The sequence below is a fragment of the Zootoca vivipara genome, chromosome 10 (genome assembly GCF_963506605.1).
Source record: "Zootoca vivipara chromosome 10, rZooViv1.1, whole genome shotgun sequence".
Lineage (NCBI taxonomy): Eukaryota > Metazoa > Chordata > Lepidosauria > Squamata > Lacertidae > Zootoca > Zootoca vivipara.
This window is the reverse complement of record NC_083285.1, coordinates 56,843,681-56,862,769: the sequence shown is the minus strand read 5'-3', so window position 1 is coordinate 56,862,769 and position 19,089 is coordinate 56,843,681. Positions and strand designations below refer to the sequence as shown.

Genomic DNA, 19,089 nt, shown 5'->3' with positions numbered 1-19,089 from the left:
GACCATCTTTATATTACCCTCCTCCTCATCTTTCTTAAAAGTGTGGCACCCATAATTGGACGCAGAAGGCCTTAGGTTTGCAACAGGGCAAACATAAAATGGAACTGTTAATTCCGATGACTTGTAAATGATGGTATCATTAGAACAGCCTAAAATCACATTAATTCAGCTGCATCACACTCTTGCCTCATGTTCACCTTGTGATCAGCTAGATTTCTCTCATGTACTGCGACCAAGTTCTGGATCTTCCATCTTATAACCATGCATTTAAGGCAAATTATGACATCTGCCTCTAGCGAATTTCATTAGGTTAGTTTTGGCTCTTGTTTTCCATCCGATCAATGTCGTTTTGAATTTTATCGCTGACTTCTCAGGGCAGTTGAAATTTCCCATTGCTACTGATTCTCACTTCCCTGAAACATCTATAATTTGTTTTATAAATGCATCATCTACATAGAAGTTAAGACTAGAAATGGCTACTAATCATGATTGTTTTACTACTTCCCCATATCAATACGACTCTGAATATCAGCTGCTGGGGAACACAAGTGTTGCACCCATCTTCTTGTGGGCTTCCTAGAAGCATCTGCTTTGCTACTATGGCAACAGGATATTGGACTACATAGGCTTTTGGTCTGATCCAGGAAGGTTCTTGTTATTTTCTTGAGTTAACAGGTCCAGCTGGCATATAAGATGCCTATATACTTCTTGGTAGATGGTTCCCATGCACCACCACTGTCTCTTCTTGTGGCCAAGTCATCTGGAATGGACCCAGAAGAATGGTGGGGAGGCACTAGCTGGGGAACCCCCATGGGACAAAAGGCTCAGAGCCTGGGGATTGGTGGTGGGATGGCAATGAGTGGTCAGAGGGAGAAACCTGGGAGGAGGAAGTGTTTGGAAGCTGAAGAGGTAACAGGGCTTAGTGAGCAGGGAGAGTCTGTGGCAGACAGAAGTCCAGGAGCTGGAACTGAAGCAAGAGAGGAGGGCAGTCGAGGCAGAGATGAGCCAGGCTGCCAAAGAAGCCAAGGCGTCTCCCTCTCCTGCTGCAACAATCTATAAGACACTATTAACAAAGCAGCAACTGAAAAATAAGCTGAACATCGGAATTACAGCAAACGTCATATGGTTAACAAATCCATACAGCAATCAGTACTCAAACAATATTAGCAACATTAATAATAGAGCAGCTAAAAATAATAGAGCTGCTAAAAGCTATTTATTCCAGTAAGATTTTTACACAGGATGGCTCTGTGTCCTCCTACTCTTCACCAGCAAAGAATAGTTATCACACCAGAGAAGAATAGCTTAATATTCAGGCCTCAGCTATCCAACTTCACCTCAGCTTTCTCCAGTATTTGCCTCACATCTATCAGCAACCAACTTCCCATATTGATTATTATTATTTTAACCTCCACTCTTGGTTACCTGCCTTTTCTCCCCCAAAGGGAGTTTCCAGACCAATCAAAATAAATTTACCTGATCTATAAATATTAAACACAATCTTTCTCTCTCTCTTTCCCCTCTTTCAGAACCTGTTATGAAGCAACTGCTCAATGGGCTCAAAACATAGTAGCAACTGCCAAGGTCTCAAAACCTTGAGAGTCACACTCTGGCTTCAAAACGAGGTCACAGAAAAAGCTTCCAAAGGACAAAAGATAAATAGGGAGTCATATACACAACATTTCTCTACATAATTATCAATTGATGTAACCTTGCCACCAGCCAAAGAAAGCTTTTCTGCTTCATTAAGAGTCTAGACCAGGCATCCCCAAACTGCGGCCCTCCAGATGTTTTGGCCTACAACTCCCATGATCCCTAGCTAACAGGACCAGTGGTCGGGGAAAATGGGAATTGTAGTCCAAAACATCTGGAGGGCCGAAGTTTGGGGAAGCCTGGTCTAGACTCTTTCAAAAGGAAAGAAGGGTCCTTATGGCAGTAAAAGTTGCAAGGAGCTAAAGAAATTCTTGCTCTGTTATTCCTTTTCAATTGTCACTCAAAATCGTCACTCAAAATTTCTGAGCATGCTCAGTCCTGGGTGTTATTTGGTGTGGGTTTTTCAAATACCTCAAACACTTCAATCTGCAGAACTGGCTCTGTAATAGGTGCCACATAATATACATTCTGCATTTGTAAGAAATCTTTTTTTCTTTATTTTTAGTGTGGTAGCACTCAAACTTTGGAACTCCCTGCCTATTGTCACCAGACAAGTGCTTTTACTGTACTGTTTTTGGTGTCTGCTGAAAACAGTTTTGTTTTGGGAAGCCTACCCAGACATACAGAATGTCAACATGTGCTTTAATTTGGGTTTTAGCTTAGTGTTTTATTTATTTTTGAATGTTTTAAATGGTTGTTTTATTCTTTTTGTAAACTGCTTTGAGGTTTAATCAAGCGGTAGATAAATCTTGTGAAAGAAATCATAAAAATGTAACTCTGCAAACCTTGGGGTTCCACCAAGTATGCTGATAATTCCCTTTGGTTCCCCAGTGGCCCATTTTGGGCAACAGACCTGCTCACCCTCCAATTGAGTTTGCTGTTACAATAATAATAATAATAATAATAATAATAATAATAATAATAATAATAATAATAATAATAATTTATTTATACCCCGCCCATCTGGCCGGGTTCCCCCAGCCACTCTGGGCGGCTTCCAACAAAACATTAAAATACAGAAACCAAACATTAAAAGCTTCCCTAAACAGGGCTGCCTGTTTAGAAGGAATGATATACCCAGATATGCATTGCTTCATTCATGTAATATATATGAAACCAAGCACCATTGATTAAAATATGGTAACAAACTCTGTAGGTAAATTGGTTTGGGGGACATTTAATTTAGCAATTGTTACAGCTCTCCCATTATAGCTATAACCATACTATAGACATGGCTGCAGGCTGAAAAAAAGTGGATTGTCTAAGGCCATGGATAAGTCTTGATGGATTTCTAACCCCACTGAGGACACCAATCAAAGCCCAAGAAAACCATAACAATTCACGATATGCCTTTGAACAAAGCATCAGAAAAGGGCCTGTTTGCTTTCCATTAGCCTCTGCTTACCAAGCAGGGAGGTCACATTCCCCAGTGCTTTGACGGTATCTTGAAAGGCCTTATTGTAAAGGAGTGAGAGTTACATTGCTGTGGAAACTATAACTCAGTAAGTTTCCTTTCTATCAGCATTCCAGCTGATAAGTGCTTCCCTCCTAGATGCAAGACCCATCGAGCGAGTTCACCATAGAGCCTACCAGGGCCAGCACATCCATGAGGCGGACTGAGGCAAGTAGAAGCCAAATGGTGATTCTCAGTACAGTGGTACCTCTACTTACGAATGACTCGACTTACAAATGTTTCTACTTACGAATGGAGCTCCGTCCGCCATCTTGGATGCTGTTTAGATAGGATTTTTTCTACTTACAAATTTTTAGATAGGGTTGCTTCGACTTACGAATGTTTTCTCCCAATGCATGTCCTATGGGATTCGACTGACACATTTTTTCGACTTATGAATGTGCGTTCGGAACGCATTAAATTCATAAGTAGAGGTACCACTGTATACTTCACAAAGTAGAGTTCCCAGGATTCTTGCAGTGGGGGGCCTTTCATGTGCTTTAAATATGCTGTAACTGTATTGTGTTAGCCACAAGAGACGGTGACCCCTGAGCACTAAGCTTCTAATTATTTCAGTACAATTTGGATCACTTTTGGATTCAGTTTTTAATTTAATATTGGACCTCACCCTCTGCCATCAAAATACTTCCTTGATCTCTATCAGAATGCCTTTCTGTCACTACATGTTTCACACACACACACACACACAGAGAGAGAGAGAGAGAGAGAGAGAGAGAGAGAGAGAGAGAGAGAGAGAGAGAGAGAGAGAGAGAGAGAGTGTCTTGCTGCATCTTGGCAACTAACAGATATATTGCCAGCTTTAATGGACTAGAAGCCACTTCATCAAGCATGTGAAGTCTTATCCCCAACTGTATATCACTTGGACAATAGGCATACACACTTGGGTATTGGATGGAGGGGGAACCTACCTTTGTACATAGTAGGGCCAAATGGCCATGGAACAGTTTGTGACAGTTCTATGCGCAGCTCCAATGAATACAAGATAAGCACCACAGTGCCCATTCATTCATAGTGAAATTAATCAGTGATAAGCATCTTCCCCTTGCTGAATAACTTGAACCTGCCAAATCTACTCAGCTAAGAAAATGAGGACAAAGCAATACAGGCATCCAGATTATTATTATTTTTTAAAATCCAGCTTTAGGTTCGGTCCAAGTATCCAAGTATTAGTTGCCATGTCAATTTCTCCATGAGGGTGACCTGCCACACTTGTTCACGGCTGCTTTAGCAGATTGCGGTCCTCGACACAGAGGGTGTTTAAGAATGACCGGGTTGTGTGGGGAGACTCCACTTGTAACATCTGAAGAGTTGCTTGCATTAGCCAACTGGATATACCCCTTAATAAGAAATAAAGTCTTTACACAAAATGGTGTAAAATAATTCAAAAGGCAACGAAAATAGTAGATTTAGTGAAATGATCAAAATATAGATACAGTTTTGAAAAGAAATGTGTACAATAAAATTACATGCCGGGGTAAGCTTGGGTAAACAAAAATAAACGTTTTGTTTTACCAGGCATCGAAAACAGTAAAACCAAGGTGCCTGCCCTAAACTGTACACTTTACATAGATTGTGCACATTCTGAAAAACTGTGCATGTGTACAGCTCAATAATTCGTACACCGGTTGTTCATGTGATGTGAACACCCATGATTGATTGGCTGAGGTACATAACATAATAAGAATATTTATGTATTTGCTTGTATACTAATTATTTAAAAAAATCCTTCCAGCAGCACCTTAGAGTCCAACTAAGTTTGTCATTGGTATGAGCTTTTGTGTGCATGGTAACTGAAGAAGTGTGCATGCACACGAAAGCTCATACCAATAACAAACTTAGTTGGTCTCTAAGGTGCTGCTGGAAGGAATTTTTTTTTTTTGTTTCGACTACGTCAGACCAACACGGCTGGCTACCTACCTGTAATTAGTACTAATTATTAGTTACAGCTACCATCCCTCCTTTCCTCAGAGAAACTCAAAATGGTGTACATGGTTCTCCCGCTTTTCTTCCTCACAACATCCCTGTGAGGTAGATTTTTCTAATCCTAACTCTGCGAGAGGAGGGGAGAATTAAGGGCAGATCCTGTGGCTGGTTCTTTAGCCCTTGCTTGCTTCAATTCATAACCCCCCCCCTTTTTAAAGTTGCTTACATGGCTACAACAGGGCAGCAAAACTGAGGTTGAGCTATGTATGTTTATTTTATTTTAATTTTTTTAAAAAAAGGAATCCCAAAGCACAAATGCTCTGAGCCTCAGACTAAACACAGCCTGCTAGAGACAGGTATCAAAAATGGAGAGAGAAAGAGCCTTTCAATTCTCACCTATTTTGGAAGTATTCTGCTTAATTTGATGTCTCTGCTTCAGCAAGAAGTTGGGCCAGCCTCGTGTACAGCCAAAAGCAGTACAGTAAGCAGCTCTTTATTTAACAGCTGTCCTTGCTTGCCCTCAACTTTCTGGAAGCTTACCCCTCACAATTGAAATTTTCCACTCTGCAGCGAGAGGGTGTGCTGTCCTCTTCTAGGGAGGAATTATTCAGTATGCAAAGATGATGTATGGAAGGGATGAGCAATGCATAACAATTATTATTATTATTGCTTCTTGCTGGGATCCCCATCAAATAAGGGTGGAAGCTATGCTAATTGGGGGACTTCAGAATGCTAACAGCAGAGGGTTCTGCAAAGAGTTAACATATGAATATATTGTTAACCTCTATCTCTGCGCTATGTGAGATCGCAGGGTTTGTGTTTCCTGTAGGACAATAAGGCACAGTGGGATCTGTGGTGCCTTTAGGATATATGGTTCATTTACACATATATACAACCTGAAGCCTAGAGGGAGAGGAACTCAGAGCATCGCCTCCCAAGTGGCGCTCTGCCCTGTTGGACGTCATGGATAATTTCAGCCACAAAAGTTGGTGAGTGGGAAGCATCCACAAGCAGTGGTTTCGAACAAGCACTGGTCACGTTGTGACTGCTTGATAGGGGCTTGGTAGCGCTCGTCACATGGAGACTTGGTCATCATGTGGGGTCTCTGAGCATGTGAAAAGATGAGCATTTCTGTGGTCCTAGTTCCGTCTGTTTCTCAGCAGTATGGAAGCTGGCTCATCATGTGACTGAAAGTACTATATGAGACACAGTTCCCTGTCTACTGTGTGGCATTGGAAGCCACAGAGGTGTAAGTCCACTATAGACAGAAAATGTATATAAAAAAAGAAAATATGAAACATATTGCATACAAACATGTCATACAAACAGAATGTAGTGTGGCAATATGAAAATCTTCCATCCAGACAAGGTGTGCAAGTACTATCACATTGTGATCCTAAGCATGTTTACTCAGAAGTAAGCCCTTCACAGGTGGCGCTGTGGGTTAAACCACTGAGCCTAGGGCTTGCCGATCAGAAGGTCGGCAGTTCTAATCCCCACGACGGGGTGAGCTCCCGTTGCTCAGTCCCAGCTCCTGCCAACCTAGCAGTTCGAAAGCACGTCAAAGTGCAAGCAGATAAATAGGTACCGCTACAGCGGGAAGGTAAACGGCGTTTCCATGTGCTGCTCTGGTTCGCCAGAAGCGGCTTAGTCATGCTGGCCACATGACCTGGAAGCTGTATGCCGGCTCCCTCGGCCAATAATGCGAGATGAGCGCCGCAACCCCAGAGTCGGTCATGACTGGACCTAATGGTCAGGGGTCCCTTTACCTTTTTAAGCCCCACTAAAGTCAGGAAGTTTACTTCATAGTAAGTGTGCTTTGATTTCCAGCCCCAAATTCCACATGTTCAGTTCCCCTGGCTTTGAAAGTGAGAAGAGGGCTCCCGCTCTAGGGCAGGGGTGGGGAGAATTGGCCCTCCAGATGTTGTTTGACTCCAACAGCCATCATCCCTAACCACTGGCCGTGCTGGCTGGGCCTGATGGGAGTTGGAGTCGCACAGCACCTGGGAGACCACAGTTTCCCCATATCCTGCTATAGCAGGACATTTGAATGCAGGCTGATGGTGTGGAGCAGGCACCCCCAAACTTCGGCCCTCCAGATGTTTTGGACTTCAATTCCCATCTTCCCCGACCACTGGTCCTGTTAGCTAGGGATCATGGGAATTGTAGGCCAAAACATCTGGAGGGCCGAAGTTTGGGGGTGCCTGGTGTGGAGTATGTTTTGTTGCCTTCATGAGATCATAAGGATTGGGTGCCACATTTTCTTCTGGCAGGGTGCTTATTTCTTTAACTAAAGCATAGCAGGTGGGAATTCATCAGGTAAAGCTAACATTGCATTTTCATGCTCAGAAGTTTCATTCATTAAAATGCTGTTTGTCCTGAAGCTGTCAAAAGCAGAGGATCCTGTCCAAAATATATATAAAAAGTTACTCCTAGTTATTAAAGCTTTATTACCAATTTACATAATTTCTGTTTGAAAAGGCCAAATATATACTGTGATTTTCGATGATCCCTCAGGATAGGTTAGGAAAGCAATAACACAAACTAGGAACAGCAGGGACTAGCACCATAATAACCCACAATGGAGAATTACGGTAAATCTACCTGTGAAAAGGTATTTCTCTCTCTCTCTCTTCTTTGTTTTTGTTTAGAGTTGTTAGTTTGTTTTTATTATACCGTATTATGAAATGTCTTAATAAAATCTTGTTTTAAAAAGAGAGAGAGAGTGAGAGAGAATTAAATCTGAGTGAGAGAGCTTTGCTACTAATAGAGCAGTGGCAAAACAGAGCACAGGTGAGAAGCAATGTCATTCTCACCCTCTCTCAGGGTTCATGATTTGACATATTCCACCTGTCCTATTCCTAACTGATTGGGGGAAAGAAAGCTACTATTTTCATTGGTTCTCTGAAGATCATTCTTGACCTTACCCTGACCCCAGGACATCATCACAGTTATTTAAAAGGGGAAATGTATGGGTGACTAGTGTGTTCTTCTGGTGGTTTTCCCTTACAGGTAAGAGGGTTAGTAAAAAGGGTTTGGGATTGTGATAGGTGTGCATAGTGCATTGTTCTGAAAGTGTGTCCCATTTGCTTTCTATCTGTGAAGGTGTTTGTTGCCAGGCTCTGTATGGCAGTTGATCTTTTTGGCTTATTTGTGGGGGAAGGAAAGGAAATATAAGTAAGCTGAGAGCAGCAGCTTCTGCTTTCAGATAACCATATCTGTATATTGCTCTACAGATGCAAAGCAAGAAAGCCAGGCCTTCTTTCCAACTGGCAGTCTTTAGCAATGAGAACTTAAACAGAAATTTAGGAAATGGCAAATATGTCTTAATAAGTGGTTATGTTGCAACACTTCCTTGTGCTAATGTGGTCCTTTATTCAAAAATAGATCTTGCTGAGTTAATTGGAGCTTGGTGATAATATCTTAGTATGGTCACTTAGCCCTACAGTCTGCTTGGCATGCACAAGATCCCAGGTTTGAACCTCAGAAGTTCCAAGCAGGAAGAGCAGAGACATCTGGTCAGTGTACCACTGGGCCTCCTGTGTGAATCAGTGTGCCTGTTCCTGCAAGGCACAAATGAAAGATGTCAGTAAAAATCCCCTCAAAAGATCTTCAGTATAAAGCTGTTTGTTACTTCTGAGTAGTTCCTCTTTGCAATGGGTCAGTCTCTTTTACATCAAATACGGCCTCTTAAACATGCCCACTTTTCATTTGGTGCTAGAATTGGCCGATACAGATCATTTTGTGATTCTGTCTCTTCTGCTGTTTTAGGTGCAGCAGCCATTTTGTGTTATGCCACACCTTTGCAGCAGCCATTTTGCGTTATGCCCCCATAAGTAGCCATTTTGTGATTGGGGACCATGGCACGTTCTCAAAGTTCCAGGTGTACCCAAGGCCCCAAAAAGGTTGGTGACCCCAGGTGTAGACACTATTAAGTGAGATGGACCAGTGTTCCAAGTTGCACAGACCTATTCCCATTTGGGGAATAGTCCTCTCCACTTAAGAGAGAACTGGGGGTGTCATCTTTTTCAGCGTTGTAGTCATGGGTTTAGTGAGCTGCTAGCTACAAACACTTCTGTTTTAAGAGCTTCACTTAAGTTCTTGGAGACAAGAGCCAAAACATGATAGCCTTCCTAAGTAAAATGAGAGTGATTTGTCTTGTTCAGTACTTGTTAGGTCAATGCAACTCTTCTGTGGCCAATAAACTCCTTTTATTAAACCTCCTTTTCCAGCTCGTGCTAGTTGCAGTGCCAAGTTATGTCTTCCAACGGCCAAGCAAATGTGTCTTCCCATGACGAGGTCCAGGAGGCATCTGCACAGGAAGAGGTGAGTTCAGAAAATGGGCTGTGAACAAGTCTATGCAATGAACAGCCTCCCAAATGCATTATTACGGGTTGTTTTGTACAAAGTGTTTTAAATGACACGTGTCGGTTAGTCCTAGCTCAAATTGGTTTTGCAGGGCTACGCAGGTTGTACGTACCACACTCTGACGAAATATTTCCTCCCTGTGCAGAATGTCTTGAGAAGAGTAGCCGGCATGCCATTGGTTAGCTCTGCCTATGACATGGCTGCGAACGCCTACAACTCTACCAAGGGCAGCCACCCCTATGTGAAGTCCTTCTGTGATGCTGCTGAGAAGGGCATGAAGACCCTGAAAGAAGTGGTGGTTGGCACTGCACATCCTATCCTGACTAAACTTGAACCCCAGAGTAAGTCAAGGGCAGACTTCTAACAGGGTAGGCGAAACACCAGGGACAAAAATGCCTATTGATGCAATGTCCATGGAGTAACTTCCTGCTTAATAAGTGGAGGTGGTTTGCATGTTCAGATTATATCGTGAGATGGTTGCATGCATAGGTGTCCACAGGAATTTTTCCAAGGGAGCAAAGTAAATGCTTTAAAATAAAATGAAATTTGAGAACTGGTCTACCATTTCTAGCAACTGAGTAATGGTGAAATTCAGGTAGTTTGTGTCCTTGATACATCCTTCTGTGCTACTGGACTGGTAACTTTGCCCCTGTAGGGCATGTATGAATGTGTAGCATCACGGAAAGCTCTTAGCTGTGCTTGAAAACTGGTGACATTGCCCTGGTTCCTGCACCCGCCTTCTCTACTCATGCCAGTTGCATTCATGGCAGCTCCCCATCCCTGGGGTGAGGCTTTCAAATTGCCCTTACAAATCTAGAAAGGTATTAGAATAATGCCACTCTCTTAAAGCTGCGACTCTCTTAAAGCTGCGACTCTCTTAAAGCTGCAAAAGGTGTGTTTGTAGATGGGAAAGCTAAAGCTTGTGAAAATGAAGACTTGGAAATACATTGAGATTCTCATATTGGCGTAGTAGAAAGCAATAAGATAGCAATCTTCTGTCTTTGCAGTTGCAGCAGCAAATGTGTATGCTTCCCGGGGCTTGGATGCCCTGGAGGAGAAGCTGCCAATTCTTCAGATGTCAGCTGACAAGGTAAGCTGTGGTGCAGCTAGGTTGGGACCTTAGGAGCCAAAGTCCAGGGAGGCAGAGATCAGGGGCATCAACTGACCACTGAGTGGCAGATGATGTCAGGCCTGTTTGCCATTGGCCCTTATTGGCACCTGGGCATCCTCTCTTCTTATTTCAAGAACATTTTCTGGTCAAGTAACATGTCAGCCCAAGTATGCACATGATTTCGTGTGCCTGCTCTTACTATTTTCACTTTAAATAAATATTATCCTTCCATACAAGATAATGGCATGGTTCTGTTACATTGCCGGCGAGTATTTGTATGGAAACGAAGTGTGGTTTTCTGCTGCCTCACAGGTTGCTTCCGACACCAAGGAGATGGTGTCGTCCACAGTTGCAAGCGCTAAGGACGCCATTGCCGGCAAGCTGTCTGGAGTTGTAGGCATGACGAAAGAAGCTGTGCAGGATGGCATGGAGGCAACCAAGTCTGCTATTGGCCAGAGTCTGACCACTGTTATGGAATCCAGAATGGGCCAGATAGCTGTCAGTGGTGCTGAGGCAATGCTTGGCAGATCTGAAGACCTGATAGACGAATATCTCCCCATAACAGATGAAGAACTGGGTATGTAACTTAAAAAGCAATGACCTCTTTCCTAAAACTTTTTTAAAGTCAAGAAGGAGAAGCAGAGTTCAATGCCAGATAGGTAAATATATTGCCAGAGGTTTTAAAAAGCCATTCCAAACAAAAATGTTTTCATTACCTGCCTAAAATACTAGAGAAGGGACTAGTCTTGCCGCCTTGGGAGGGGGGGGTGTTACCACAGATAAGGCCCTGTTTCATGTTCAATCAAACTACTTTTGTTGGTAGGGCACTAACAAGGCCTCTGAAGATCTCAGCCCACAGACAGGTATATACAGAAGGAAACAGTCTCTCAGATATCTGTTCAATGGGTCAGTGTGTCCGGCAGTTCGCAAGAAGGATGGTGGTTCGAACCCACCCAGGGACACCTGTCAGCAGGATTATTGCATTGCAGGGGGTTGGACTAGATGACCCTTGGGGGATCCCTTCCAACTCTACAATTTGATTCTATGAACTAGTTAGGCATCTGTTTCAGTGCATAACGGTAATGGGCTGCAATCCCCTTGACTCTTTCAAGGAGCAGGGCATTGGTGCAACGGCTTGTGTTTGGGGTGAGGGAAGGAGAGCAGCAGGGTTGCTTTTCAATCTCTCCCCATCTGACTTCCGTTTGGATAGGAAACCTCAAATGTAAAAGCCCGCAAGACATTGTGGAGTTATCTGGGGAGTACTGTGTTTTTCATATCTACATCCTTGGGACCCACGTTGTACAAATCTACAGCTGCATGCCTTGCACTGAACAATAGAAACTGTGCTATGAAAGATGCAGCTTTCCACTAGGCACCGAAATACGGTATTGTATGCTAGAGCGATTGGAAAGCACACTTTGTGCACCAGTCCTTGCCTTCCAATGTGAACTTGGCAAGCAATACACCAGGCATGCCAAAAGGCCCCGGATTCCCTGCCCTGTTGCCCCTTCAAATGGGCAGTGAAACTTTCCCTTCCCTACACGAGATTCTACTAAAGGAGCATAATGCATCAAGGCTGCCCCCTGCTGAATCCACTGTGGTCCTCTCTTCCGTAGCTGAGATTGAAGCAGTGGCAAAGGATGGCAGTGTGGTGGTTCCTGTGCAGCAGCGTGAGCGGCAGGAATACCTGGTGCGCTTGGGCTGCCTTTCAAGCAGACTCCGCCAAAGGGCCTACTTGCACGCTGTGGCAAAGATCAGACGAGCCAGGCAAAGGATCCACAAGTCTCTCTCCCAGCTTCAGCAGATAATTCACATGGTATGAGCTTGGTCTCGCCTTTTGGGATTCCCCTTTTAAGGCTATCCTGTGCCACTGCAAATCGCCCTTTTAATTACAGAAAAGCACCTGAGCAATCAAATATTTTAAAGCTGCAATTTCAGAGTCCACATTTTCTTTAAATGGAATGGAATTTGACCTTGATCTGACTCCCAAGGGGAACCTTGCTTAGTTTATGGTATTTGGGGGGGGGATTTGGCCCTCTAGACGTTGCTGAACTACAACTCCTGTCATGGCTATTGGCCATGACTTGGTGGGGCTGATGGGAATTGTAGTTCAGCAAGCATCTGGGAAGCTAGAGGTTTTCCACACCTGCACCATATGAACTTTGAAGCTTATATGCAAGGGATGCATAGTCCAGGTTATGTGATACTGGACCCTTTCAGAGTTTCCCAAATGCAATTTTGTGGCAAGCTCTTATATGGGGCTTAAGGTGTGGGTGTGGGAAACCTGTAGCCCCTCCAGTGGTTTCTTAGACTACACCTCCCATCATTCCTGACTAGGCTAAGCCCATAATTCATGGGTTCCCCATCCCTGAGCTGAGGAATGCTCCATTAGCTTTGTGTACACACACACACACCCCTCTTTAGAAATCTTAAAGGGCCCTTGAAGATATGAAGCTTAGAGTGATGTTTCCATCTGATGCCTTTTGATATTCTTCTGACTTGGATAACTTATCCAGAAAAGATGGGTGACAAATTGCAAGGCAGAACAGGGATGGGGAACCTCTGGCCCTCCAGATGTTCAGCTCTCTTCAGCCCCAGCCAGCAGGGCCAACAGCAGGGCCGTCTCAAGCCGGTCAGGCGCCCTGGCGCGGAGATTGCTCCGGCACCCCTGCCCTAGTGGGCGGGCGCAGCGCGCAGCACGGCTTCCGCGCGGCTTTGCCGTGCAGTGTCCTCCTGCAGGCCCGGCGCCCTGGCGCCCCGCACCACCGAGACTACCCAACAGTCAAGGACAAGTTGAGATGTGCTCCCGCAACACCTGGAGAGCCACAGTTTCCCCATCCATCATAGAGGGAGTTCCATAGATGGTATTGCTTCAACCTTGTTCCGACATACTAAGGTAAACCTATCCTGGGGAAAGTAGACATGTTACATAATCTAGCATATTGTCACCAGCATAGTAGGAGGCAATATCCCCAAATTTCAACCACTTACCGTTTGTTTCTATAAGCAAAAAAATGGGGGGCCAAAAAACCACAAATCTCACGAGCTCTATTTTTCCTATTTTGGCTTGGACAAAAAATATCCAATAGTAACATAACTGGCTTTTTTAAAGTGCCATGTAGCTTTTTGAACCAGAGGCCCAAGGAAGCCATTCCTGACACCACACAGAGAGATTTGTCTGGGGGGGGGGCGGAGGACACACTTTACTGAGCTTATTTGAATTTGGCCATGTTGACAACTTAGTTCCTGTTTAAAGTTAAACCAGTGTGTCTTGTTCCCCTCCAGATTGAATACATGAAACAAGGTGTGGGACAGACCTTTCATGAGGGTGAAAGGAAGCTTAGCCAGATGTTGATCGAATGGAACAAGGCAAACCCAGAAGCAAAGGATAGCAAAGACATGACACAGCTAGAGGTATGTCTTTGCAATGGTGCTTTTGCCTCTGTCCCTGTTCGGAAATACGGGTTGTCAGTAATGGCTTGCTTGTCTCAACAGGTAGAAAGCCAAACCCTGACCATGTTTCAGTACCTGATCCATCACCTGCAGACCGTTAGCCAAACCCTGGTGTCCAGCATCCAAGGATTCCCTTCTAGCCTGGAGGATAAGGTGCAGACAGTCAGCCAAAGCACTGGAGAACTTCATGCCGCCGCTTCCACGGTCAGATCCTTCCAGGACCTCCCCGGCAGCCTCCTAGCCCAGAGCTGCCAGACAGTGCAGAAATCGCGAGAATACATGGATGAGCTGCTGGAATATGTCACTCACAACACCCCTCTCTCCTGGCTGGTGGGGCCTTTCGTGCTGTCTGGCAAGCTGCCTGCTGAAGTTTCAGAACCAGCAGATTAAGGCAAGACCCCTTGAAACAACCCTGCTATTCGCTCCTTTTGCTCTAGATGTCAGCACTGTATTTTGATAACTTCGTGGCAGGTGAGCCCTGTACAGTGTAGAAGATGAGCGTCTTTGTGCCAGCTGAACTCTCAGAATTGTAAATATCCAAAACAGTCACTTTATTTATTTAATATTTCAAAATGTTGTAGAGCAAAGCTGCTAATATTGAAGTGGTGGTAATTAAATAACGGTCAAAACTGGTATAGTTGGGAATCCTGTTGCCGCTGCCCCAAAGGAACAACAACACATGACTTGTAGTTGTCAAATCCTGTGAATTGTCTTGCTTTTGGGGGGGAAAGTGTTTATAAGAAGGCCAAATAAACACTACTGCATTCCAACACCAGACTCCAGTGTCTCTCTGGCTGCTGCGGACAAAACAAAGCCCATATTTGTTTGCCAAGTGCTGTTGTAAGGTGCTCTGGAAACTGGGACATAATAAAACAAACGAGAGGGGTCTCTTCTAAAAGATTAGCGGCATGGCCTTTTGTAGAATCCTGGTAGCCAGCTTGTGGCCTACAGGCAATAGACAGCCTCCCATACTCCCCGCCCTACCCCCAACAGGGAGCCCTACTGCAGGCGGAGAGCAAAAATTGACGGGCAAGTAGGCATTCCTCAACATTCATAGGCTAGTCACAGCAAGAGGCAGAGTCACACTTTGGAACATTAAGCTGCCACTGCTCTGTTTGCACTTGTTCAGGAGTGCCTAGGGCTGCATTTAATGGTGGGAGGTGCAAGCCCATTGTACAGGATAGCCAATGTGTAGTGGAGGCTTGCCACCAGCACCTGGTATGGTTGGCAACTGCTGGGGCCTTGGCATCCTGGAAAGCTGACAGCTGCCCTGGGAGCTCCACGGCACATTTAAACGGCCACATCAGGCGCCATTTAAAATTTCCCACAATATCCCAGAGCTACTGCTACAGCAGCAGGCATTCTAGGCAACTGTCAATCACTATGAGCCATTTTTTTGTAGTAAGTGCGATGAACCCCCTCACCGACATTGCCAATAGATTATGAGACGAAAGGGTACGGGGTAAAGCAATCCCCACTCAATTCCTTGCGCCTTAAAATAAACCCCTCAATTCTGGGCTTCTCAGTAAAGAGAGTCTAATTCCAGCTTTCATGGCCTGATCTCACAAACACTCAGGGTTATTTGAATGACCAACCTCTTGCCTACAGAACAGGGACTCCCTCAACTCAGATCCCCACTGTATCAGTTACAGGTAGGTAGCCGTGTTGGTCTGAGTCGAAGCAAAATAAAAAAATTCCTTCAGTAGCACCTTAAAGACCAACTAAGTTTATATTTTGGTATGAGCTTTCGTGTGCATGCACACTTCTTCAGATACACTAGAAACAGAAGTGTCAGACCCTATATATATACAGAGGGTGGTGGGGGTGGGTGGGAATGGGTGGTGGGCTGATGGGAGTGGTAAACCTGGAGATGGCTGTTAATGGCTGCTGATGGCTGCAATTAGTCCTGGGCTGAGGTGCTAAAGAGAGCTTGATCATGCATAATGAGATAAGAATCCGATGTCTCTATTCATCCCAGGTGCTTCCATGGTTTTAAGCTTGGTAATGATTTCCAATTCAGCAACTTCTCTTTCCAGTCTGTTCCTGAAATTTCTCTGTAATAAAACAGCTGCTTTGAGATCTTGTATAGAATGTCCTGGGAGATTGAAGTGTTCTCCTACTGGTTTTTCAGTCTTATGGTTCCTGATGTCAGATTTATGTCCATTTATCCTTTGGCGTAGGGTTTGGCCTGTTTGTCCAATATAGAGAGCTGAAGGGCACCGTTGGCATTTGATGGCATACACAATGTTAGAAGATGAGCAATTAAATAGTCCTGAGATGGTATGTTGGATGTTGTTGGGGCCAGTAATGATGTTGTCCGGGTGTATGTGGCAGCAAAGTTGGCATCTGGGTTTATTGCAGGCTCTGGTACCAGTGTCCATGTTAAGTCTGGTGGTTGTATTATTGTGGGTGAGGAGTTGTTTAAGATTGGGTGGCTGTCTGTGGGCAATGAAAGGTCTTCCTCCCAGAGCTTGAGAAAGGGAGCTGTCATTGTCCAGGAGAGGCTGTAGATCTCTGATGATGCGTTGTACTGTTTTAACTTGGGAGCTGTATGTGATGACTAGTGGTGTTCTGTTATTTTCTTTTTTGGGTCTGTCTTGCAGCAGGTTCTCCCTAGGTATCAGTCTGGCTCTGTTGATCTGTTGTTTAACTTCATCAGGTGGATATTTTAGTTCTAAAAAGGTTTGCTGTAGATCTCTTAGGTGAGATTCTCTGTCTGTAGAGTTGGAACAGATACGGTTGTAACGTAGGGCCTGGCTGTATACGATGGATTGTTTGGTATGTTTAGGATGGTAGCTAGAAGCATGTAGATATGTTTGTCGGTCAGTTGGTTTTCTGTATAAGGTGGTGTCTATACGTCCATCCTGTATTTTTATAGTAGTGTCCAAAAAATGTATTTCTTGCATGGATTGGTTCATTGTTAGGTTGATGGTGGGGTGAAAGTCATTGAATGTCTGGTGGAAGGTTTCCAGGGTCTGTTGTCCATGTGTCCAGATAATAAAAATATCGTCAATGTATCGTAGGTACAAGAGAGGTTTGAGTGGGTAGGAGTCTAGGAAACGATGTTCTAAATCTGCCATGAAGATGTTGGCATACTGTGGGGCCATGCGGGTGCCCATGGCTGTGCCACTGATCTGGAGGAACAGGTCATCACCAAATTTGAAGTGGTTGTGGGTAAGGACAAAGTGGCAGAGTTTGGTAGCAAAGTCCGCTGTGGTTTTATCTGAAATGGTGTTCCTTATGGCTTGTAAACCATCATTGTGTGGGATGTTGGTGTATAGAGATTCCACATCCATAGTGGCTGGGAGCACTGATAGCATATGGTTTCAGAACAGAGTCCATATAGCCGGAAACACCCACTGTAATGGTGCCAATACCTGAGATGATGGGGCGTCCTGGATTTCCTGGTTTGTGTATTTTAGGTAGAAGGTAGAAAGTTCCTGGTCAAGGTTCCGCTGGTGTGTTTGTGAGGATCTGTTCTTGGATGTGTAGGGGTAGCTCCTTGGCAATCTTTTTCAGTTCTTTTTTGTATGCTTGTGTGGGGTCTGAGTCCAATTTCATGTAAAAGGCAGTATTGGAAAGTTGTCTGTGGGCCTCTTGGATGTAATCAGTTTTGTTCATGATGACGACAGCTCCACCCTTGTCTGCCTCTTTAATTATAATGTCTGGGTTGTTCCTGAGATTTTCTATGGCTCTCCTTTCAGCATGGTTTAGATTTTGTTGTAAGTGATGGTGTTTTCTGGTCACATCTGTTTGGATTCTGTGGCGGAAGCAGTCGATGTACAGATCTAGTGTGGTATTGCGTCCATCAGGAGGGGTCCACGTGGAGTCCCTTTTTGTGTAACATCTTTTCGGTGGTGGTGGTTGTATCAGTCTGCCATATCACCCCGGCAAACTTGTGGCACTCTAGGTTTTCACCATACTGCCCTTGTATGACTCTAGGACACAAACTATCCCCTTTTTCTTAGGTAAGTTTTGCCCTTTTCTGAGTCTCCACCTCTGTGAGTTTTAATACGCTGCTGGAATGACCAAGACTATACTCTTTGGCACAAAAAGATGAATTTTATTTTCTTGAGAACATAGGTTTTTCTTAGTGATGCATAAGTTTACAAGCTTGGTTACAGTTATACATTAACTCTGTCAGACTTTAACTTCAAGTTACTATATCCTAAGCCTAACCTAAACCACCACTATCCTGGCCCCACACCCTTCTTCTTCCCTCTTCGTCACCACACTCCCCCTCTTCCAACTGCCAAAACAGTTATTCCCTCCTTTTTAAACCGGGCACCTTCCCGCCTCCTAAAGATGCGCTGTCAGTTAAGCTGGAGGTGGATTAACTCTTTCTAATCCAGGGTGTAATAAATCTTCCATCCTGGGGCTAATCCATTACATAAAGCAACAAATATAATACATAAATGGGCAACATAATAAAATTTTAAATGGCAGTCTCCACCGTATGTGTGTGCGTGCACACATGTGCCGTTCACGTTTCCCACAATGCCTTTGAGCGTTCTGGGAAATTGAAAATGGCGGCTTGTGGCTGAACACATTGGCTGTCAAGTAGGCCCTGTGGCTGGGGAGTAGCATTGAAGGAGGAAACAAATGGAGGCTACTTTGCCAAGAAGCCCTCAAACCTGAAGATTACCCTGTAGCTAGGAGTATTGCACATATCATTCTATGCAAACTGTTATCATATCATTCTATGCAAGGTTATGGGTGGTTTATTTAACCAATTCTGTTAAATAAACAGAAATAAATAAACACTGCTCCTGCTGGATATCAAAGCACCATGAGCAGATCCAGACACTCACAAAAATTAGGTTCTTGGCCAAAATGTGAGAGCAATTTACCTGGTTATTCACTGGGTTGTATTTTAATCCTTGTTTATTCCAGAGCCTCTCATCTTTTTACAATTAAAGATACCTATGGAATTCACGCGGCCTGCATCCTCTAGTTCAGGCATCTCCAAACTCGGCCCTCCAGACGTTTCAGGACTACAATTCCCATCATCCCTGACCACTGGTCCTGTTAGCTAGGGATGATGGGAGTTGTACTGTAGTCCCAAAACAACTGGAGGGCCGAGTTTGGGGGTGCCTGCTCTAGTTCC

General features: G+C 44.3%; 1 protein-coding gene across 1 annotated transcript; it reads left to right on the top strand.

Moving 5' to 3' along the window:
• The first annotated feature begins 9,293 nt into the window (after positions 1–9,293).
• Positions 9,294–14,447, top strand: LOC118091182 (perilipin-3-like). Its single transcript, XM_060279427.1, has 7 exons — positions 9,294–9,376; positions 9,564–9,759; positions 10,426–10,508; positions 10,842–11,106; positions 12,146–12,345; positions 13,815–13,943; positions 14,025–14,447. Exons 1-7 carry the CDS (start codon positions 9,308–9,310, stop codon positions 14,370–14,372), a joined length of 1,290 nt encoding a protein of 429 aa, XP_060135410.1. The 5' UTR covers positions 9,294–9,307; the 3' UTR covers positions 14,373–14,447.
• Positions 14,448–19,089: the final 4,642 nt, after the last annotated feature.

Coding starts and splice junctions, on each gene's coding strand:
- LOC118091182 (XM_060279427.1), top strand. CDS start 9,308: ATGTCTTCCAACGGCCAAGCAAATGTGTCTTCCCATGACGAGGTCCAG. Junction 10,509..10,841: donor TTCAGATGTCAGCTGACAAG/GTAAGCTGTGGT, acceptor GCTGCCTCACAG/GTTGCTTCCGACACCAAGGA. Junction 11,107..12,145: donor CATAACAGATGAAGAACTGG/GTATGTAACTTA, acceptor TCTCTTCCGTAG/CTGAGATTGAAGCAGTGGCA.